Source organism: Budorcas taxicolor, chromosome 13 (assembly GCF_023091745.1).
Source record: "Budorcas taxicolor isolate Tak-1 chromosome 13, Takin1.1, whole genome shotgun sequence".
In the NCBI taxonomy this organism is placed as follows: domain Eukaryota; kingdom Metazoa; phylum Chordata; class Mammalia; order Artiodactyla; family Bovidae; genus Budorcas; species Budorcas taxicolor.
The window spans coordinates 64,540,421-64,565,600 of NC_068922.1; the positions used below are offsets into that span (position 1 = coordinate 64,540,421).

The 25,180-nt window shown below is 39.3% G+C and overlaps 1 protein-coding gene across 3 annotated transcripts in view; it reads right to left on the minus strand.

Annotated features, from left to right (window-relative positions):
- Positions 1 to 24,887, minus strand: part of LOC128058200 (ubiquinol-cytochrome-c reductase complex assembly factor 1) — a 96,704-nt gene extending 71,817 nt beyond the window's left edge. The window contains exons 1-5 of one of the 3 annotated variants that reach the window (XM_052650583.1): positions 24,779 to 24,887; positions 10,558 to 10,662; positions 1,753 to 1,812; positions 1,534 to 1,620; positions 547 to 654 (exon numbers count right to left, since the gene is read on the minus strand). In XM_052650583.1, coding sequence (XP_052506543.1) covers positions 547 to 654; positions 1,534 to 1,620; positions 1,753 to 1,812; positions 10,558 to 10,662; positions 24,779 to 24,802 — 384 coding nt within the window. In that variant the 5' untranslated portion in view covers positions 24,803 to 24,887. Of the gene's footprint in view, positions 1 to 546; positions 655 to 1,533; positions 1,621 to 1,752; positions 1,813 to 10,557; positions 10,663 to 24,277; positions 24,310 to 24,778 lie in introns of those variants that run through there. The other 2 variants (XM_052650584.1, XM_052650585.1) reach the window with 2 other exon arrangements.
- Between the last annotated feature and the right edge of the window lie 293 nt (positions 24,888 to 25,180).

A 25,180-nucleotide genomic window follows, 5' to 3' on the forward strand; every position in this document is an offset into this window, starting at 1 on the left:
TTACAGCAAGTACTATATAACAGATAATGTGTGAGGCCAAGATCTCATGAGGAATGACACAGCAGACAGCCCTCCATAATATGAATTATAATAAATCACAGAACTGATTAATTTAAAAAATGCTCATTAACAAAATTTTAAAGAAAATCACTACCATGACCTACAGAAAATCACTTATAAATCATAGAAAGTAATGTTTCCTTAAGAACACTGCCCATCAGAACATTTGGCCCATCTAACTCCTTAGAACTTATCTACATGGCATTCACGTGGCAAAGATCTGGAAAGACCAGTCTTATTCGTTTGCTGGCTACTGAGATACTTCTAAGGAAACAAGTTAAGGGAGTAGAGGCAGTATTTCAGCCCCACATGCTGTATAGACCTGACTTAGAATGGGAGACAAGGGGATACAACATGTTTTAAAGCTCTCAAAATAATACATACATTTCACAAAAAACAAAGCAGGAGCTTTAAAAAAAAAAAACTTCTGCACGGAGAAGAAAGCACAAAGCTCAAAAGGAAAAATGAGAAAAACTTAGACTTTACCCATTTACTGTATTTCAGAGGTCCCGTGAATCCCATGGCTTCTATTATCTTTGTGAAAGCACCAACCTTCTCCTCAACAGGCTGTGGTGAATCCTTGGCAGAAGAAAGCTATTTAATAAAAAAGAAGGAATCAAAAATCAGTTGCAAGAAAAATTTTCTTAAAAGAATGCTTTTATTTCTCATTAGGTCTAAGGGGAATTTTTATTGCTTGGATTTTTTTCACCCAGAATTTTTAATTCTCATTTTTCTGAGTACTTCTTCACTCAGTACAACCGTATCTGGAATCTTAACCGATGTCCTCCAAATTTCAGAGCAGACATACCCACCCCATTTAAGTTCTATAGAAAAGAGTGTTTTAAAAAAGAAACCTTGACCCCTCCACCTCCCAAGAACAATTCTGAGAAGAGGAATGTTCTTTTTTTTTTTAAGAGGAATGTTCTGTTTATTGACATTATAGGAAAAGGAAAGAAAAATATTATCTGAAAGCAGACAAAATCATAGACACAATCAACCAAAGCAAGCACTGAAAACATGTTTTTAAACTCCTGTATTCTTAGTATAACAAATTTTATTAATGACTATAGATACATTTTGTAGTTCACAAATAAACTCCATGGAAAACCTTTCTAATGCTAAGCCTGTCTAAATGAAGCCAGGCTATCTAACTAATAAGAAATTCTCCAGAAATTAAAGATTACTTTATTAAAAAAAAAAACTATGACTTTTCCTCTAAAGTGCTTTTTAAGCTAGAGAGTACAATGGAAGAAATACAAGACATGGGATCAGAAGCCTTAGGTCCCAATATTCAGTTGGTCTGTCTCCTCCCATCCTTGTGACCCTGGGCAAGTTACTTTACTTCCCTAAACTTCATCTTCTGCATTCAATAAAACTTCTTGCCTCATCCAGGTAACAATTTTGCTGAGTTTCAAATAAGAACACTTGTGTGAAAGCATGCTACAGACACAGAAAGAACTCATTAAGTCTCACCTTACTTGTGGTATGATACTTCCTCCTCAGCTCAATGTCTACTCCAGGAATTTGTACTGATCCACCACATGCTAGGGCCTGGCTTATCTGGAGCCCCAGGAGATTTAAGGGCAAAAAAAAAAAAGAAAAAAAACCAGATGTAAGCAACACTGAGCACACACTTAGAAGGTTAATGTGAGCAGAGGTACTTTGAAGTAAAAAATATAAAATCTTTCCAACCTTCCTTAAACCAGTTCCTAATGGTATCTGGTACATACTCAACAAACATCTGGTGAATACCTGAATAAATAAAAGAACATAAAATACCTTTCACAAAATATGTACACAGTAAGTAGTAGAAGTTTTCATCATCATTGTCAACATCACTGTTGTCCAGATCAAAACTGTCTTCCTTCTACATTTACACTGCATTTGAAAGCGCTTTGGCAACGTAAGTCACTGAAAGTGAAGCCACTGAAAGTGAAAGTCGCTCAGTCGTGTCTGACTCTTCGCAACCCCACAGCCTATGCAGGCCATGGAATTCTCTAGGCCAGAATACTGGAGAGGCCTTTCCCTTCTCCAGGGGATCTTCCCAAATCCAGGGATTGAACCCAGGTCTCCCACATTGCGGGCAGATTCTTAACTAGCTGAACCAGAAGGGAAACCCAAGAATATGGGAGTGGGTAGCCTATCCCTTCTCCAGCAGATATTCCCAACCCAGGAATCGAACCGGGGTCTCCTGCACTGCAGGCAGATTCTTTACCAACTGAGCTACCAGGGAAGCCATTAGTTAAAACTATTATGTGCCAGGCACTATGTAAGCGCCTTACAATGAATGTGCCTTGTACATAAGTGCCTTATGGAATCCTCACCATAATCCTACCAATATTGGTAATGTTATAATCAAGACCAATAAATATAGTTTTGAAAATAAATTCCTATGGAAAAAATAATATGCAAGCGATCCTCATTATACCATTATTCACAAGAGTAAAAACTTAGGAATAAGTCCAATGAGAAATGAGGTGGTTAACTAAATTAAGGTTCAGTCACTCAATGGAAAAATCACATGATCAGATTTTTAATAGGCTTTATTTCTAAAGGCAGTTTTAGGCTCACACCAAAGTGCAGATAGCTCCCACATACCCCTTCCCACACATTTACAATATCTGCCACTATCAACATCCCTCAACAGAGTGGTACATTTGTTGCAATGGATGAACCTATACTGATACGACACTATTACCTAAAATCCAGTTTACAAGAGATTATTATTTTTAGCAATGTGAAAACACATTTATGTATACAATTATAGGTAGACGCACAAATGCATATGTTTAAGTCTAAAATGGAATACACAGAAATGAGTTATTGCACTATGCTGGTAGAACACGTAAGAGTTTAGGAATCTAGTTTCCAAACTGTCAGTACTATTAAATTTTCTTTACAATATAAAGTGGTGGGGAAGAAGTAGCAGGAGGATTCCTTTCTGTTTTATTCCAAGAGAAGGGACACACTGAAATGAAAATGATTTTTCCTTTAATACTAATGAAGGAAAAAATGGAATTTCTAAATGTGGAGAGTTACTATTTACTTTTCTTTCCAAACAAGAATATTAAAAGATCAGTCAGGATTCTTCTGGTCAGTGCCAAGGACTTACACTTAAATTCACAGGTATCAAGAAGGCTATGTAACACTAAACACAGAACAACTCCTATTATATCACATATATCAGTGTAATGGCCCACTAGAACAGGAAACACTTAAACAGGTTCAAGGAACACAACCAACAGTCTCAACAAGCTGTGCTTTGGGGCAAGTTATATTAAATGACATGATCTTTTTCTTCCCCAGAAAACATCTAGTTTCCCCATACCTAAACATACCTATAAACACATACATTTACTTTTTTGTACTACCCATTCTTGCCCTTGCCCCCTAAAAAAGATTCCCTTGACCTTTAAAAACATTAATTTTTCCTCTGTTTAAACCAAAAAGATACCAAGTAACTTTTTGTAAAGAAAAAAAGAGAGAGAAAATACCCCAAAATACTCACTGTCACTTTTTCAAAGAGGCCTTCTCTGACTGTTGTATCTAAAACAGTTTTTTTGTCATCCCATGATTCTCTATCATAGCAGTAGCCTGTTCATATCATTCATAGTACTCATTACAATGTACAAGTATATTTTTATTACACACATATTTATTTTCTATCACCACCACCAAAAATATCCATAAGGGTAGGAACTAGCTGTATTACCAGAATCAAGTACAGTGCATTATACACAGCAAACACTTAAATCTTTGTTGAATGAACAAACCTAGCCACTGGTAAGGTGATTTCTTATTATATGCTTCTCCATAAATGTGTTTATTTATGTTTTAGCTGCGCTGTGTCTTCCTTGCTGCACAGGGGCTACTCTTCATTGCAGTAGGCAGGCTTCTCATACATGTGGCTTCTCTTGTTGCAAAGCACAGGCTCCAAGCCTGTGGGTTCAGTAGTTGGGGCACACAAGCTTAGCTGCCCCTCGGCATTGTGGGATCTTCCCCATCCAGGGATGAAAGGGATCGAACCTGCATCCTCTGCATTGGCAGGCAGATTTTTATCCGCTGAACCACCAGGGAAGCCCTTACTATATATCCTTCTTCTTCTTATCTATACATATATCATGCATACATGTTTCCTCCAACCTTTATTAAATACCCATAATATGCCAGCCTTTGTGCTAGGTTTTAAGATAAAACAATCCTTACCCTATGGAACTCATAACCTTGTGGAGAGGAGAAAGAAAACTCACTTTACTTTCATATTTTAAAATGTTTAAAGACCACCCACCAAACACACACATGCACACGCGCACACACACACACACACACACACACACACACAAAGCATCAGAAAGGGTATAGAGCAACTAGAACTCTCATACTCTGCTGATGGGAGTATAAAATGATACAATCACTTTGAAAAATTCTTTGGCAGTATCTATGACGCTGAATGTATACACATTCTGTAAGATTCAACAATTCCGTTTCTAAGTATATACCCCAATAGAAATGTGTATATATCCTCACAAAAACATATACAAGAATGCTCATAAGAGCCCTATTTATAAAAGCCCAACTAGAAGCAATCTAAATATCCATCAATAAATAAGTGCAAAATTAATTGTGGTAGTCAGACAACAAAATACTATACAACAATGAGAATGGATAACCTATTAGGACACAGAGTAACATAGGTGAATTTCTAAAACAAAGCTGAATGAACGCAGACAAACAAAAGAGAGTACATACCATATGTTTGAAAGGCAAAACTACTCTGGTGTTCAAAGAGAAGACTGCTCAACTTTGGTTAGGGATAGAGACTAGAAGGGGATCAAGGAACTTCTGGGGTTCTATTTCTTGATGTGGGAGCTGGTTATGTTTACTTTGGGATAATCCATTGAGTCACATACTTATGACTTATGCCTTTTTGTATTTTTATTATACTTCAATAAAAAATAGAAATTGAGAGATCAAAGAGATCTGGAGTCATCAGAAAAGAGATCATGGATAAGCCTTAAGAAGACAGCAGCATAGAGAAGGTGAGTGAAAAGACAAAGGTGAGAAGCATGGGGTAGTGGAAGATAAAAAAACAGGGTTAGAAGCTCCAGCTTTGCCTATCTCATATGTTTGTTTTAGAACCAAATAAAATAATCTATGTAAAAGAGATGGGTAAACTTCAATGCATAAAACAAATATGAAGACCTGTTCCAGACAAATCCAATGGCAAACTTTGCAAGGAGCCCCTCATTAAGTGAAATGCTAAAATTTCACTCTCTTTTGCTTCCAAAAAGGTTCTAAAAATGAAAAGACCTTCCTGATCTGAAAGAAATAGAGAAAGAGAGGAGGGAAAGAAGGAAGTAATGAACGGAAGGAGGGAAGGAAAAAGGGAAAAGGAAAGAAAGACTCAGCAATTCTTGAATATCTGGTCCTTTTAGCAAAACTATAAGCTCCACCAGGGCGCAGTATATCTTGTACTTCTTTTATTTTCTGTCCCACTGCTCAACACCATTCTGGGTGTGGAGTCAGCACTCAATAAAAACTAGGTGGGTTTTTTGTTGTTGTTTTTTTTTTTTTCAAATAGAAGGACAATCTGGAGAAGGTCCAGAAAAGAACCACAGGAATGATCAAAGAGATGAATAAAAGGTCCTAGTGGAAAGGTTAAAACGAATTGAGGCTGTTTAGCTTGGAGAAAAAGCAATTAAAGAACTAAGGAGTAACTTAGAATAACAACACTTGAGCTGGAAGGAATCTCAGAGATCTTCTAAGTCCAACCTTTTCCTTTCACAGATGAGGAAACTAAGACCCAGGAGAGGTTGCAACTTAAGGTAGTTTTAGGACAAAAAAAATTTTTTTAAGTCTCCATTTACAAGATGAGGAGAAAATTTACCCAAGGAGCATGAACATAAATAGCAACAAAAACCATAGTTACAATTTACTAAAGATCTCCCATATGCCCAGCATCTGTATGCTTGCTGTTTTACTTTTGTTATCTCACAGCAATCTTGCAAAGTTGATACTATTTTTTCCCATTTTAGAAATAAGGACTCTAAGGCTCAAAAAAGTAAAGTTCCTTAAGAGGTAAAACATATTCAGAGCTCTCTTCTCTCCCCTAGCTGATTTCAAAAACCTGAGTTCAACATTGGCTAATGTACACGCAGCACCCAGATCTTAATTTCTAAATATTCCTAATATTATTCTCCAATAAAAGGAACCAGGGCTCCCCTGGGAAACTGCTGACTCTAGGACTAGAGCAAATTAAATACAGCATGAACCTGAAACATCTTGTGGTGCCCAAGAAATAAAGAAGCGTTCAAAAACTGAAGGAACATAGAAAAGAACTTGAAGCAGCTCTCAACAGCCAAACATGGGACAATTTGATCGACAAAATAAATAATGAGAATAGATTATAACTCACAGAATAAATATCCATTAGCTCATACTGATACAAACAAAATAATTGAATAAACAAATAAATGGAGAGGAAATGACAGCTCATCCTTACAGTAGAATTCCAGTAAACAAATGGAGTAGCTATTGATGGAATTAGAAAATGACCATCAAGCAAACACCACAGTAATGACTACTGCAGTCAAGAACCATAAATAGAATTATCACATGATACAGCAACACCACTTGTAGCTAAATATTAAAAACTAGAAAAATTTAAAGCAGGAGCTTGAAGAGATATTTTCACACTTATCTTCACTGAAGCATTTTTCACAATAGCCAAGATGTGGAAGCAACCCAAATGCCCACTGACAGAACAATGGATAAAGAAACTGTAATATATAAATACAATGGAATATTATACAGCTTTTAAAAAAGAAAAAAAATCTTGTCACATGCTATAACACAAATGAACTTTGAAGACTTCATGCCAAGCAAAATAAGTTAACAGAAAGACAAATACTGTATGATTCCACTCAAATGTAGCACTGTACTCAGTTGCTCAGTCATGTCTGACTCTTTTGTGACCCATGGAATTTTCCAGGCAAGAATACTGGAGTGGGTTGCCATTTCCTACTCCAGGGCCCACCCAGGGATCAAACCCACATCTCTTGTGTCTCTTGTACTGCCAGCAGGTTCTTTAGCACTAGTGACACCTGGGAAGCCCCATACGTAGCATTAAAGTTGTCAAAATCATAGAAACAGAAAGCTGGAAAGGTGGTTGCCAATGGCAGGCGGGGGTATACATTTTCAGTTTTGGAAGATGAAAAATCTCTAGATATATACTGTTTAACACTGTGACTATATTTTACACTACTGAATTGCATACTTAAAAATGGTGGTAACTTTGTTATGTGTATTTTATCATAATTTTTAAAGTAATTATTACATACCATTAAAAAAAAGAACCATCAATGGACACTAAAAGTAATGAGCAGAAGTATGATGAGAAATCTGTACCATCTCAAAGTATCTTCTCACAAGATACTAATTACAAAGGGGAAAACAGTAACTTTAATTAATAACCAAGTGACCAAGGTTAACATCACCAGTAATAAGACATATTGGCATCATGTATCCCCTGATAAGACACACTGAGAAGGAAACAATGTCACTTTTTCCAAAAATGCATAGCCTTAGTCTAATTTTAAGAAAATATTAGACAAACCCAAACCGAGAACCAACAAAGGAATTAATGGGAGGAAAAAACTGGAATAGGTATACAGATTATTTAACAGCATTACATCAGTGTTGACTTCCTGGTTTCAATAACTGCACTATGGTCACATAAGATGTTAACATTAAAGGAAGCTAGATGAAGGATATATGGGAACACTACTATTTTTATCACATTTTTATGTTTAATTTATTTCAAAATTTTAAAAAATTTTAAAGTAGACTCATCAAAGTATGATAGAACTTCAAGAGGTTATTTAGAAAAGATAGTTGAGAATTCAACGTCCCTAGCCTTTTGAAAACAATAGAAGGATTTTAGCAATGGACATTACCTTAGAGATCTTCTGATACTACCATTCACCCAGTGAAAGATACTTTTATGTCATGCCCCAACACAGTCTTCCAATCATTGCTTGAATATTTCCAGTAAGAGTAAATTTACTTTGCCAAATATAGCCAACACATTCCATTACACCACAATTTTAGTTAACACAAGGTTCTTCCTCATTCTGAGCCAAATCTGCCTCCCTCTCGGACATGCGCCTGAGGATGTCATTCTGAGGCAGAGTTTTCCAACCAGAACTCAAAACTGGGAAGATGTACCAGGGAGGTATGGTCAACACGACAAAATGTCCAGTTTATTTACAATGGCTGAAATCACATCTTGTCAGTATGAGATAAACAACTCCAAGTTATTTACATGGATGCCTTGCTATAATGCTGTCTGAGAACCTAGTACAGTACCTGGTACATATTAGGTACCCAAGAAATGTTTATTGATTCAAAGAATGAGGCCCAAGTCAGAGACTGATAAAATGAGCTCCCCCTTTCACCTCCTATGCACACATTATTTACAAATGATTTAAAGCTACAGGATAAATTCTATTAAAATGTTCTAGGACTTCCCTGGTGGTCCAGTGGTTAAAAATCTGCCTGCCAATGCAGGGAACACAGGTTCCGTCCCTGGTCTAGGAAGATTCCACATGCCTCAGGGGAACTAAGCCCATGCACCACAACTACTGAGCCCCAGCGCCATAACTAATGAAGCTGCCCGCTCTAGAACCTGCACTCTGCAACTAAGAGAAGCCCAGGCTCCCCAGCTAGAGAGTAGCCCCTGGTCTCTGCAACTAGATAAAAGCCCAGGCAGCAATGAAGCCCAGGCACAGCCAAAAATAAATAAGTATTCAATGCATACACAGACAAAAACAGAACATAGCCCAAAAACTTCTGAAAAGAAATAGCTACCTGACTATCTAAAATAGATCCCTCTTCTGCACAAATATATTCTTCATTCATTCATTTATTGCCTCCTCTGTGCCAGACTCAGTTAGAAGCCCAGGAAATACAGGGACAAACAAGACATTCTCAGAAGGGCAAGACTTATATACTAATTGAAGGGAATTACCCTGCATTTTAAATATGTTAACATATTTATATAAATAAATTACATAGTATATAATTTATACATCAAAAATAAATTTTCATTGCATTAAATATGAAAAGATCAATGGCTACAAAAGGAGTTTACATAAATTGGTAATAAAAATAAATTCCCAGTAGATAAATGAAGAAATGATAAAAGCATACAGTTTCTACAAACCAGAATACAAGTGATAAACACAGAAAAATGTTTAACCCTGATAAAGAAATGCTAAGCAAAACAAGATAATATTTTCTACCCAATTAGTTTAAATTTTTAAAAAACATCCAGTTTAGGGACTTCCCTGGTGGTCCAGTGGTTCTGCCTTTCAATGCAGGGGACGTGGGTTCGAACCCTGGTCAGGAAACTAAGATCCCACATGCCTCAGGGCAACTAAGCCCACAAGCCACAACCGGAGGGGTCTATGCACAGCAACGAAGATCCCGCATGATGCAACTAAGACCCGAGACAGAAGATAAATAAATTTTTTAAAAAAATACAATTTAGGGGAAGTAATGATGAAAAACTAGTTATATAAACACTGCTGGTGGCAGTATAAATTAAAACAACTTTTTGGAGAGGAAAATTGCTCACACCCTTTGACCTAGGGTGTACTTTCCTAGTTTATCCTTAATAAATAATTTAAAATAAGAAAAACTATACAGCAAGAAAATGGTAACCACATTAAAGTCCACTATGGCAAAAAAATTAGAAATAATTTTAACATAAATAAAGGCTAAATAAATAGAATAACATGTAGTCATTTCAAAATTTAATTATGGAATATGTCTAAAACATGAATAATGTCTGTTCTAATACGTGAAAAAGCACCAGAACATAAAATTCTGTAGATATTTGTTCAAGTACCTAAGGAAAAAATTAGCACACACAAACATACTCAAAGACTGGAAAAGGACCAGCAGATGTTTTCAGGTTTGAAGTCATGGGTGATTTTTATTACCTTCATTATTGGATTATTTGTATAATTAGCAAAAATCAGGAAAAGAAATCCTCAACGAGGGTCCAAAGTAGACTACATTATAATGGATCAGGTGATCAGTGGTAAACTAAGGCCTCAAATAATTGTTCCTCTAATTTTATGTTCATAAAAAGGAAAAAAAGAAACATTTTCTTACTCCAGGTAAAAGTGGCTACAAGAAGAAAACCGAAGAAAGGTTAACTCTCAGATGAATATCTGGAAACACTCCCAACAGTAAAAATCATCAGACTGGACCATGGTATCCTAGGCTAAGTTCCACCACTGGGGTATTTAGAAGCCACGCCCTAAACACCATACAGTAAGGATCAGTCCTGAGCTGGCACCACAGAGACCCAGAAGTGGTCTCATGAGGTTTTTCCATCACACAATTTGGTTGGTTAATCTATAAATACATGACATTTGCACATTAACACTAAGGTTTTTTCATAGCAAGCAAAGGAACAACAAATCTTACCTGGAAAGTACCAGACAGAGTCCTGCCCTGCTGTCCCTGTGTACGAGACACAAGTAGCAATCGGCTGCATCCTGGAACCCACTGGGAGATGCTAATCTGGTTCCTCTAGAGAAAGAGAAACATAGTCAGGAATCTATATCAGACTCCATGTGTAGAAGGCAAAGAGTGTATCTAAGTCTAGAAATCTTTCTAGAACAGGGCAAATGAAAGGAGAACTTCCAAAACAGGACCAGGACCAAGGCTGCCCATGCTCATCTCTCCAAAGATAAAATGCACCCTTGCCTACCACAGACTAAAAGGACTCTGGTAAGAGCTGACTCGAACTGTAGGACATGAGCTTCCTCTTAGAGCAGTAACAAAATAAACCTAATTCAGGCATTTTACAGTCAGCTTATCATTTTCATAAATACTGATTATCTGCTCTTCATAAAATCCCTTTACACAAAATAGTGCTGGCATTACCATTATCCCAAAAAGGATGAAGAAACTAGGGCTTAAATTTTTAGGGTGGGAAAATATACTTGGGCAACTTGACTTCCAAGACAAAGGGATACTAAATGGCTGTTAGAGCTATGAGTGAGGTCCAATTTTCCCCTCTGGCATTAACTGACCTCAAAAAGGTCTCTGGACGAAAGTGAAAGGTTCGACTGGAGACAGGAGGAGCTCTATCTTGCTCAATGAGAAGAATGCTTTATTTTACGAATCTGAAATGCAATCCACTGTATAAATGGCATCCCTGTACACAGTACTGGAAATCTCTATTCTAGGAACCAACTCTGGGGAATCCAAGGGTTTCTCTCTGTAGACCTGATAGGGCCATAATGAAGAGTAGACGTACAAACTGTCTGAAAACACTTTACCAAGCATCAGTTACAATGTGTGTGCATGTGTGTGTGAGCTTAGTCGTTCAGTCATTCAGCTCTTTGCGATCCCATGGACTACAGCCAGCCAGGCTCCTCTGTCTATGCAATTTTCCAGGCAAGAAAACTGGAATGAGTTGCCATTTCCTACTCCAGGGGATCTTCTCAACCCAGGGATCAAACCCACGTCCCCTGCATTGGCAGGCGGATTCTTTACCTTTGTGTCACCTCTGAAGCCCCATCAACTACAATACTAGGAGTCAAAGATCCAGATTCTAGTTTAAACTCAGCTACTTTAATATAATCTTTAGAAGTAGCACGCCAGGAAGCAGCAGTTAGAACTGGACATGGAACAACAGACTGGTTCCAAATAGGAAAAGGAGTACGTCAAGGCTGTATATTGTCACCCTGCTTATTTAACTTCTATGCAGAGTACATCATGAGAAACACTGGGCTGGAAGCAGCACAAGCTGGAATCAAGATTGCTGGGAGAAATATCAATAACCTCAGATATACAGATGATACCACCCTTATGAAGCAGAACTAAAAATCCTCTTGATAAAAGTGAAAGTAGAGAGTGAAAAAGTTGGCTTAAAGCTCAACATTCAGAAAACTTAAGATCATGGCATCTGGTCCCATCACTTCATGGCAAATGGATGGGGAAACAGTGGAAACAGTGTCAGACTTTATTTTTCCGGGCTCCAAAATCACTGCAGATGGTGACTGCAGCCATGAAATTTTTAAGACACTTACTCCTTGGAAGAAAAGTTATGACCAACCTAGATAGCATATTCAAAAGCAGAGATATTACTTTGCTGACTAAGGTCCATCTAGTCAAGGCTATGGTTTTTCCAGTGGTCATGCATAGATGTGAGAGTTGGACTGTGAAGAAAGCTAAGCGCCGAAGAATTGATGCTTTTGAACTGTGGTGTTGGAGAAGACTCTTGAGAGTCCCTTGGACTGCAAGGAGAGCCAACCAGTCCATCCTAAAAGAGATCAGTCCTGGGTGTTCATTGGAAGGACTGATGCTGAAGCTGAAACTCCCAATACTTTGGCCACCTCATGCGAAGAGTTGACTCATTTGAGAAGACCCTGATGCTGGGAGGGATTGGGGGCAGGAGGAGAAGGGGACGACAGAAGATGAGATGGCTGGATGGCATCACCGACTCAATGGACATGAGTCTGGGTAAGCTCTGGGAGTTGGTGATGGACAGGGTGGCCTGGTGTGCTGCAATTCATGGGGTCGCAAAGAGTTGGACACGACTGAGCAACCGAACTGAACTGACTGAAACCTCTATGATGCTCATTTTCCTCTTAACAATCATTAGTAATATTTATTGTTGCTGTTTAGTCTCTGAGTTGTATCTGATTCTTTTGCAACCCCATGAACTGTAGCCTGTCAGGCTCATCTGACCATGGGATTTCCCAGGCAAGAATATTGGAGTGGGTTGCCATTTCCTTCTCCAGGGATGTTCCTGGACTAGGGATCAAATCCATGTTACTACTGTTACTATCCCACGTATATGAATAAAGAAATGGAAGTAAGGATAGGATAAGTAACTTCCCAAAATCATATGGTTAATACATGCTGGGATTAAGATTTGAATCCAAGCAGCCCAATTCCTGGATCCAAGCTCATTTATGGAATGAAAAGGTAAAGGAAATATCTCCAAAGTCCTAGCTCTAACACTCTGTGACCTAGTCCTGAACCAATTAAAATACAGCATAATACTATGGGACGAGTCCTGTACTTAGAAAGCACTGATCTGACTCACAGCTCCACTGTCAGTGAACTATGAGTCTTCATTGCCTCTTCTATAAAATAAATGAAAATCCCTAACCTTTCAGGATTTTAAGGGGAAAAATATACTTTGCAGTATGTCCAACTCAATAAAATATTACCTTGAAGCTGAATCTCCATTTCCTCATAGTAGGCAGGAAGGGCCAGGGGAAACCGGAAAGAGGTGTTAAGAATTTTAAACCTAGAGATGCTTTCCAAAGTATCTCATTTCTAAAACTGTGTAACTGTTTCTAATAGGCTACTCACAGCAACGTATGTTTCAAATGAAAATTAAAGCTTAAAAACAGGATTTTATTTCAGCAGAGGTTTCACCTGCTGGGATTGTTTTCAAATGAGATACAATTATTGGCTTCTTGTTTACTAACAGCTGACACATTTAGCAGATCAGTGTCAGACAGTTCCTTTCCTAAAAATGTAAATATATGGTAAGATGAAACTTCAGCAGATTCAGGCCCAAACACGGTGGCGGCGAGGGGCGGTTGGTAAAGGGTAAGAGGAAATTACAAGCAGGAACAATGTAAACTGGGAGTTTCTGAAGAATTTCATCATATGTATTCCAATGTCAACAAAATTTTCTCTAATATTTGATCCTATTTGGTCTCATGTCAATACTACTTCTTATTAAAAGAAAGGAGCAATCAGCTCTGTCCTTTCCTTCTCTAATCCTATAACAATAGTTATGTGTCCAAATCCTTCATTGAAACTGAGGTGTTTAAATTGCAAGCCTACCATTAAACAGCTGTGTGACCATGAAACTGTGACTCAACACTCTGGACACTCTGTTTCCCCTATGTAAAAGTGAAAATAGGGACTTCCCTGGTGGTCCAGCGGTTAAGAATCTGTCTTGCATGCAGGGGACTTGGGTTCGATCCCTGGTTGGGGAACTAAGGACCCAAATACCATGGGGCAAATAAGCCCAAATACTGAGCCCATGCAAGCCTGCAGGCTGCAACTAGAGAGAAGCCTGCCTACATGCAGAATGAAAGATCCCACATGCCACAACTAAGATCCGACACAGCCAAATATATACTTTTTCTTTTAAAGTGGTAATAATAAAAGCTACCTCACAGGAGTATCCCAAGGACCACTTGTGAAAGCACTTAAGTAACACTAAAACACACACACAAACGCTTCATTACTGCTATTAACAACTGTTACTGACTTATGTAAGAAACTCCTCTTTCCCCAGCAAATTACCACAGCAGCAAGAACCATTTTCTCAAAATACTGTTTTGAATCTGGAATTCCCATTCTCAAAAGCCTGCAGTCCCTCCAAGTACCTCTGTAGTCAAACACCTGATCTTTACCAACTGGACTCTTCTAGACCCATCAATATATTTACATATCCTGCCCTGCATTCTCCACTCAGCAGTTCCAAAACCTGACTCATATTCCCTGCTTGGAGAATTACTGCTCCTCTCCACACAAGCTAATCCCTGTGCAGTCAATTCCTCTGAGACTCTCTTCTTCACTTCTACCCAACCCATGAGCTCATCTGCTTCAACCTAGACGCCAAATTCTGGTTCTACTGGGAAAAGGACTTAGTAGAGTGGTCCAGTGGTCCTTCCCATCTCTCCCAACACTTCATTGATAAATATATAAATCTGTGGAAGTACTGATCATCCTCTTATAGGTACTAATATATTAGGTCTACAACAATTAGCAAACTTCAATTCTCCTAAGTTCAGAAAAAAGTTCCAGTGGTTTAAAATTATTATTTTAACTTAGGATACTATAAACACCATTGTAAGTGGGAACTGGTTTTATCATCCTTCTGTGTCATCAACATTTCAAAACCAAAATTTTAAAGATAGGTTTTCTGTTTGCATTTCTTGTGCATTTCCAATTTGCAGGTGATTTTACATTGTATTTCAAAATATTCTGACACATTAGCTCTTTTTCTGACTACACTTTAATCAACCCACAGACTGTTTCTTCATGTGGTTTTAAAGACACACAATATTTTACTTTGCTCACTCATGAGCTGTGAAAAGACTTTACAGATAGTCGATTCTCCTATTCCCCATAGTTACATTTTACAAAGTGACCACAAACAGAGTTCGCAAACAATGAAACACTGCTCCTAGGAGAAATAGAGAATTAGGTTCCTGCAAGCCTCTGGTCACACGTTTTCATCAGCCAATCAATATATGATCTTGTTTTGTGTGTTTCTGTTTAAAGACACCTTATTTAATACATGTTAATTCATTATGTCAAATACGTTGGTTCACTAACATTGAACTCACAGCGAACAGAACTATAACTCACTCCTGAATAAAACTTCTCTAACATATGAATTTTCTCCATAAGAAACATCACAGCCTTCTTGCACTTAGCAATACTAGACAGCACTTTAGCACTACATGTGGGACGCATTTTACACAGGCAAGTCAGGAACAAAAGCACAAAAATGCAAAAAAAAAAAAAAAAGTCACTAAATAGACTATGAAAAGGATATCTGTTTACAGTATAAGAGCTGAAACAGAAAGTCAAAGTATCACCTCAGCTAGTAATACGAAAGTTAGAGTCAAATTTTTCACCCCTCTGCACATGTCCACAAATAACTGCAAAAGCACAAGTATTGATTTGGGTTACAAATAAATTTTAGTGAGTATGTAAATTCACAAATGCAAGATTTGAGCAAATCAGTAAATATGTTAAGGATGAGGGGTTGGGTTTCTATCAGAGAAAGGAGTTAACCAATATGAAAAGGCAAAAGGATAGAATAAACCCTGTGCTACTGGGCTGGATTTAGAGTAACTGCTATGAGTTTTTAATATAGAGAGATAAATAAAGAAATCAATATAGATGTGTATTTATGTATATGTATATTGTTGTTGTTTAGCTGCTAAGCCAAGTCTGACTCTTTTGTGATCCCATGGACCACATCCCACCAGGCTGCTCTGTCCATGGGATTTCCCAGGCAAGAATACTGGAGTGGGTTGCCATTCGCTTCTCCAGGGGATGTCCCCAACCCAGGGATCACAGCCGTGTCTCCTGCATTGGTCAGCGGGTTTTTTACCACTGAGCCACCAGGGAAGCATGTGTATATGTACACACATACATATATTTCCCACCCCTGTACTGATAAAGCCTGGAAGCAATGAAACCCCAGTTGCAATGACTACATGGAGCATCCAAACTTGGCTTCCAAACAGCAATATTTATTAAAAGGAGCCAGTCTTCTCTGGAGAACAGTTGAATCCTGAATGGGCTTGAAGCTCCTCAAATCTTATTCACGAATGTCTGGAATTATTTGATCTGTCTAGCAGTTCCCTGGAAGATTCCATCTGTCCAAGAGGAACGCTCCCGGTATGAAAACCATTTTCCCCAGGAGCTATTCGTTTGTTGTTGTTCAGTCGCTCAGTCACGTCCGACTCTCTGCGACCTCGTGGACTGCAGCATGCCAGGCTCTCCTGTCCTTCACTATCTCCTGGAGTTTGCTCAAACTCCTGTTCACTGAGTCGATGATGCCATCCAACCATCAAAACAGAGGCAACTGTTTAACTCTGTGACTGCATGAGGCAGTAGATAATACTTGGGAAAATAAAAGGCTAACCAAAAGTTTAAAGGAGAATCAAGGGAATGAGATAGAAACCTTGAAAAGCTCTGACACATTCCTGGGAATCTGAAGGCCATGTGGATGCTCAGGTCTGTGTCCACCCCCAGAAAAGGAAAGATCTGAGACTGCCCTAAAGCTCTCATCTCTGGTTGGCCCTGAGGTACTGCACAAGCAGGAAGTGAGGGTTAAGGCAGAACAGTCAAATGACCGGCAGAATATTGAAAGCATGCACCTAAATGCATGCAGAGCCCCGCAACAAATACTGAGAGACTTACTGGTTCCAGGCATTTAAGGAAATCTCCATCCAATCATTACTTGACCACTAAGCTAAATGAGCAGAGAGCACACAACAAAGAATACAGACTTAACAGAATTAATTCAGAGAAGTCACTAAACAGAAAAGTAACAGCAAACTCTGGGAAAAGTCCTGATCTCCAGAGCTGCCGCATTAGTTCAGTTCAGTTCAGTTCAGTCGCTCAGTCGTGTCCGACTCTTTGCAACCCCATGAATCACAGCACGCCAGGCCTCCCCGTCCATCACCATCTCCCGGAGTTCACTCAGACTCACAGCCATCGAGTCCGTGATGCCATCCAGCCATCTCATCCTCGGTAGTCCCCTTCTCCTCCTGCCCCCAATCCCTCCCAGCATCAGAGTCTTTTCCAATGAGTCAACTCTTCTCATGAGGTGTCCAAAGTACTGGAGCTTCAGCTTTAGCATCATTCCTTCCAAAGAAATCCCAGGGTTGATCTCCTTCAGAATGGACTGGTTGAATCTCCTTGCAGTCCAAGGGACCTTCAAGAGTCTTCTCCAACACCACATAATATTATTTAAAATGTTCAGTTTTCAACAAAAAGTTATGAAAGACAATAAAACAAAAAGTATGATTCATACAAGGGGAAAAAAAAATCAACAGAAACTGCCCCTGAAGAACCCTCGACATCAGACCAACTAAACAAAGACTTTGAATCAGCTATTTAAAAAATTTAACATCTAAAGGAAATCATGTCTAAAGAACTAAAATGAAGTATGAGAACAGTATCTCACCAAATAAAGAATATCAATAAAGAGAAATTTTAACAGAAAGCCAAATAAAAATTCGAGTTGAAAAAAACAATAAAGAAAATGAACATGTCACTAGAAAAGTTTAACAGCAGATTTGAGCAAAAGAAAGAATCAGTGACCTTAAAAATAGATTGAGATTATCCACCCAAGAAACAGAAAGAAAAAAAAAACAAAAAAATTTAACAGCGCCTCAGAGAGCTACCATCAAATGTACCTATACCATCAAACATACCAACATTAAGTATAAAAGGAGTGTCAGCTGGAGAGGAGAGAAATTTAAAGAACAGGAAAAAAAAAATATGTGAATACTGGCAGAAAATATGCAAAATTTGATGGAAAACAAGCTATAAATTCAAGAAGCTCAACCAACTCCAAATAGGACAAACGCAGAGAGATTCACACATTAAAATATCACAATCAAGTTGTGGAAAGATATAAATCTTGGAAGCAGTAAGAGAAGGGACTCATTGTGTATGAGATCCTCAATAATATTAATAGCTGTATTTCTCAAAAAACAGGGGGGCCAAAAGGCAGTGGGATGAAATACTCAAAATGTTGGAAGTAGCAGAGGGGAGAATGTCAAACAAGAATTCTATACCCAACAAAACTATCATTCACATGTGAAGGAAAAATTAAGAATTTCTATATAAACAAAAACTGAGAGAATCTGTCAACAACAGACCTGGCCTACAACAAATACTAAAGGGAGAACTGCAGGCTGAAATGATACCTTTGACAGTATAGAAACTCAAACCCACATGAAGAAATAAATTGCACTAATAAAGGTAAATATTTGGATACGTTTTAAAACAGTATAAATATTTTGCCCATAATTTTCTTACTTTCATTTTTAATTTAAAAGACACTGCATAAAACAATAACAATAAATCTGTACTGAAGCACACACAATGTATAAAGATGTAATTTGAATGACAATACTGACACAAAGGTGGAAGGAAATAATGAAGCAATATCGAATCATAATTTTTATATATTACTGAAATCACACTGGTATTTAATTTAGATTATTAGAAATTAAGTTATTAGTTGTAATTCCCAGAGCAAACACTAAGAAAATAACAAAAAATATAGTAAAACCTTACATCATATATAAAAATTAACTCAAAATGGATCTAAGACCTAAACATAAGGCCTAAAACTATGAAACTCTTAGAGGAAAACATAAGGGAAACATTTCATGACCTTAGATTGGGCAATGATTTCATAGATATAGTACCAAAAGCAGAGGCAATAAAAAAGTTAAGTTGGACTTCATTAAAATTAAAAGCTTCTGTGCATCAAATACTATCAGTAAACTGAAAAGGCAACCCATGGACTGGGAGAAAATATTTGCAAATCATATATCTGATAATGGACTGACTTAAAAACATAGAGAATTCAGACAATTCAAAAACAAAAACATAACCTGATTTAAAAAACAGGCACAGGGCTCCCCTGGTGGCTCAGTGGTAAAGAATCCACCTGCCAATGCAGGATACAGGTTTGATCCCTAATCTAGGATGATCCCACATGCCAAGGAGTAACTAAGTCCATGAGCCACAACCACTGAGCCTGTGCTCTAGACCCTCGCAACTACCAAAGCCCCTGTACCCTAGAGCCCATACTCAGCAACAAAAAGCCACCACAATGAGAAGCCTGTGCACTGCAACTAGAGTGGTCCCCGCTTGCCACAACTACAGAAAGACCGTGCAAAGCAGTGAAGACCCAGCCAAAAATAAGTAAAAATTTAAAACATTAAGAAAAAAAAGAATCCGCCAGCCAATGCAGGAACACAGGTTTGATCTCTGATCCAGGAAGACCCCACATGCCTTGGAGCAACTAAGTCCACGCGCCATAAATATCAAGCCTGTGCTCTAGAACCTGGGAACCACAACTACTGAGCCCATGTGCCACAACTACTGAAGCCTGTGCACCTAGAGCCCATGCTCCACAAGAGAAACCACTGCAATAAGAAGCCCATGCTCTGCAACAGAGTAGCCCCCACCCACCACAACCAAAGTCCACATGCAGCAATGAAGACCCTGAACAGCCAGAAATAACTAATTATTTTTTTAAATGGGCACAGAACTTGAATAGACGTTTCTCCAGTGATATACATAAAGGCCAATAAGCATAAAAGAAATATGCTTAACAGCAGTAATCACTAGAGAAATACAAATAAAAACTATAAGAAGGTATCATCTCATACCCACTATGATGGCCACTATGATTTTTTTTTTTTTTTAAAAAAGGAGAGTGAAAAAGCTGGCTTAAAACTCAACGTTCAAAAACTAAAATCATGACATCCAGTCCCATCACTCCATGGCAAACAGATGGAGAAACAATGGAAACAGTGACTTTATTTTTTCAGGCTCCAAAATCACGGCAGATGGTGACTGCAGCCATGAAATTAAGACGCTTGCTCCTTGGAAGAAAAACTATGACAAACCTAGACAGCATATTAAAAAGCAGAGACATTACATTGCCAACAAAGGTCCATATAGTCAAAGTTACAATTTTTCCAATAGTCATGTATGAATGTAAGAGCTGGACCATAAAGAAGGCTGAGCACCAAAGAATTGATGCTTTTGAACTGTGGTGTTGAAGACTCTTGAGAGTCCCTTGGACTGCAAGGAGATCAAACCAGCCAATCCTATAGGAATCAATCCTGAATATTCACTGTAAGGACTGATGCTGAAGCTCCAATACTTTAGCCACCTGATTCGAAGAACCGACTCATTGGAAAAGACCCTGATGCTGGGAAACATTGAAGGCAGGAGAAGGGGATGACAGAGGATAAGATGGTTGGATGGCATCACCAACTTGATGGAAATGAGTGTGAGCAAGCTCAGGGAGTTGATGATGGACAGGGAAGCCTGGCATGCTGCAGTCCATGGGATTGCAAATAGTTGGACACGACTGAGCAACTGAACTGAACTAAAAAAAAAAAAAAAAAACAATGTCAGCAAAGATGTGGAGAAATTTAAACCCTCGTGCTTTGCTGATATAAATGTAAAATAGTGTAGTTTCTGCAATTTCTACTATTGTCAAAGAAAAGTAAAAATTATTACCAATGCCCAGAATAGCTCATAAAACCATAAAGTCCCAGTACACTACTTAAACGTTCAGTTCCTCTGCTAGAGCAACTCAGCAATAGCAGTGCTTCAGTTTACTCCTCCTTCCCAAACCCACTGGCGAAGAAGGGTAAAAACTGGTCAAAAAGGCAGAAAGAGGAAAAAGTAAGGTAAGACTAATGAGAATGTTCCAGGAACACTACCTTTCAGTGGTTCGATTTTTTTTATCTGCAAAATGAGGAGATAATAGTGCCTACCTTTTCAAAGGGCTATCATAAGGATTTAGTTAAGTTCACATATATAAAGCATTTAAGAGTGATTATGGCATAGTAAACACCCTATTAGCTATCAATATTCTTGCTCGAGAAATCACAACTTCTTGTTTCAACTACAACCTATATTTCAGTTCTCTCTCCTGAACACCAGATCTCCAACTGCAAAAAAGAAAAAGAAAAATCTCCAGCTAGATTTTCTGAGTGAAGAACACTGCTATGAAATCACTCATCCTAGGCTGACTTGGAACTCACTGTTAGACTCTTCCCTCTTCTTCATCCTTTACATCTAACTCTCACCAAGCACTGCAAGACTCTCTCTCCTCAGTATCTCTTGAAACCACCCCTTCTTCTTTAACCACATTGTCCCTGGCCCCTTAGTACAGGGGCCACTTCTTCCAGGATTACTTCGGAGAAGGCAATGGCAACCCACTCCAGTACTCTTGCCTGGAAAATCCCATGGATGGAGGAGCCTGGTGGGCTGCAGTCCATGGGGTCGCAAAGAGTCAGACACGACTGAGCGACTTCACTTTCACTTTTCACTTTCATGCACTGGAGAAGGAAATGGCAACCCACTCCAGTGTTCTTACCTGGAGAATCCCAGGGACAGGGGAGCCTGGTGGGCTGCCGTCTATGGGGTCACACAGAGTCGGACATGACTGAAGCAACTTAGCAGCAGCAGCAGCAGGATTACTTAAGTAGTTTCTCACTGACCATCAGGACTCTAATCTCAGCTCTCTTTGACTGATCCATCTATTATATTCATCCCTGTTACAAGGATCTATTAAAACAAAAATCTAGTAGTAAATACATGAGTGTTTACTATGTCGAATCTTTTTCTTACTTTTTTGGACTTTCAAAATAAAATTTTAATTTCAATTTAAAAATGAGAGGAGAAACCAAGTGTTCCCCCTGATCAAGGGTGGTTGGAAATAGGCAGACAAATACAAGAAAAGGACTGAAAAAGGCACAAAGAAATTTGGGGGAGTGACAGATATGTTCATTAACTTTATTATGATTATGACTTTTCAGGTATATACTGTATCAAAACTTATCAAATTATACAATTAAATAAATGTGATTTACTGTATGTCAATTATTCCTCAATTTCAAATTTTTAAATAAGAAAAAAGAGTAAATATATTAAAAAAAAAAAACCTTTAAAAATAAATCCTCCCTTTGTTTAAAACATTTCAATGGCTTCCCTCTGCCTTAAGATAAATCTCCAACTCCTAACACTGACATGGAAGGTAACGCCTCCTCTCCTGCCATTTCCCCACAAGGGCCCCTATGCTTCAGTCGTGACCGACTCTGTGTGACCCCATAGACGGCAGCCAAAGAGATTTACTTACAGCTCCTTGACTGTCTAGCACAGTAACACAAGCTAATGCTTCTGCTCTATGCCCTTTCCTCTATTCCCCAGCTAATGCTCTCTCATTAAGTATCTAAATGTTCATCCTCAGTGTGGGCTAGCTGCCTTTCTACTCTGCTACCAGAGCACCTAGCTCAGACTTCTATCACAGCATTTCAAGAATTGTATTAGTAGTTTTCTTTTTTGTCTCTATTAGATTACAAGCATGAGAATAAGGTCTATGTTTGCCATTTTGGGTCCACTGGAGAGTTCCCAGGACATAGTAAACACTCAAAATAGTTGCCGAATAAAAGGGAAGAAAAGCAATTAAAATATCACTTGTATCAACTGATTCTCTGATCATCCCTATCAAATTTACCCTTCAGAAAACCTGAAGCTCAGAGAAATTAGTTGACCTGCTCAGGGCCATACCCATAGTTGGTAATGCGGCCAAGCTTTCAAACAAGGCCCTTCCGACTCCCAGACAGGTGCATTTTCCTTTTATTTGTGAATTCCTCGCCATGCCTAACCCAAATGCCTCTTCAGCATACGGGATCAATAAATATCTGCTACTTTCCTGTTTACTGTCACTCTCTAGTCCCAAGTTGCTTTGTCACATACTGCACTTTAACACATGATAAGACTTCAAAGAATTACAGTATACAGTATAAAGTGAAAGAGACGTTCCTTATCCACTCTTGGTTTTTTACTTAAAAAGACGACTAGAAAGAGATAAATGGGGCGAGGGGAGATTCAACTAATAGAAGCAGTTAGAGAGGTGGTTTCAATGGATGCTACCAATGAAGAAGGAATGAACCTGCAACTGTCCACAAGCTCAGTGGCGGGCTCAGCTGGGGCAGCCACTAACTTCCAAGAGGAGTCAACGTATTCATTCACATCTACAGCCCAACAAAATTCTCATCTGCCCCCCTCCCCAATATCCATCTTAAAAACACTTTTGACATCCTAGTTGCCATTTCCTCAGCAGTCCTCAGATCCAAATCAATTTCTGCCCTGGCATCAACAATTACTTCAGTGAGTGACTTTCTGTTTGAAGGAGCTACATTTCAAACAAACATTTACTACACAACAATAGAAGGCACTGTACTTTGCTAGACTGACAAGAAATACAAGAAGTAAAATGTGGTCCATACAAGCCACATATAAAAAGATTAGAAACAAGTGTCCCTAATACCGTAACTCAAAGGAAAGCTAGAGGCAGGAATGTAAAGAAATAGAGGAAAACAACAGAATGGGAAAGACTAGAGATCTGCTACAAAAAATAATGCCCTTGACCTAGTTTTTTAAAGACTTGCTGAAAGTATAAACTCTCCCATCCTTCCATAACTAGAAACCAAGCTCTGTATCCTCCTAATGTTTGTTCTATTTAATTCCTAGAAGTAAGAATCCACTAGGACAGGACTGAAGCACAAGAGGTGCAGCAGCTTCCCATACGGGTGTTAATTAGTCAAGCGTACAATAGTTCTTCCAAACTTATTTCATTCATTCCTTCAACAAATATTTAACACTTATGATGTGCCACACACTGCGCCAGGCAGAGTAAAAACAACGGATATGACCCAAGTTCTCCTTCAGCTTTCACTCCAACAACCTGTAACAGTATTCCACTTGGCTTTACGGTTAAGAATGGACCTACTGATCTCTCTGATAAAGCAAGTGAAAGTGAAGTAGCTCAGTAGTGTCGGAATCTTTGCGACCCCCGTGGACTGTAGCCTACCAGGCTCCTCCGTCCATGGGATTCTCCAGGCAAGGATACTGGAGTGGGCTGCGATTTCCTTCTCCACGATAAAGCCAGAGGACCTCAGAATTCAAAGTACTTGCAGATTTACGTCCTCCCTCTGCGCCTAGGGATTCTGAAGCCCTAAAGTGACTTGCCCAAGGTTACCCTGTGCATTAGTGACAGAACAGGAATTAGAACGCGGATCTCTCTCTCCCTGAAGGGAAGGAGTTACAAGTGGTGACCGAGGAAAAGCAAGTTTCATCAAATTTAGGTCTGAAGTCACTCTCCTGCCTTCTCCAAAGACGGGGAAGGCACGGAAAAATCGAGGGCCGGGGGAGTGGGAAGCTGCCTCAGTTTCCCCACAGAAAGGCGGCCGAGTAGCCCCGCTACCGCACAGGCTCCGCTCCTGCACTTCTGTCCAGTTGTTCCCGTCCCGCCCTCTCCAACTCCAACCCGGGAGCCCGGCGGGCGACCGCACATAATTACTCCTTCACTCACAAGGACTCGCACCAGCAACGCCATGTTTCTCGACAACCATTTCCGGGTGAAGGATGGGCTTCCGGAATCTCCACTGCCGCCACCCCTCCACTAGGTTGTCTTTTCGCCGGTTGGTGCCCGGCAACCGCAGCGCAGGCGCACGGAGGCCGCTGGGCGCACGAGCGCGCGCTTTCCCCGCTGTGCACGAGAAGGTAGGGCCCGGGCGCGCGGCTGGACAGTCGGAACGCGAGCGCGCGCCTCCCACTCTGTCTAGTCTCGGTCAGGAGCGTCACAGAGGCCCGTGTCGTCTCCACAACACCGGTCCTCTGTGACATCTGCCTCGGGCTTTTCGTAGCTTTCTCCTTAACCCGCCTGACTCCTCAGCACTTCCTTGTCGGAGTTCCTCTTTCCCAGACTCTGTCC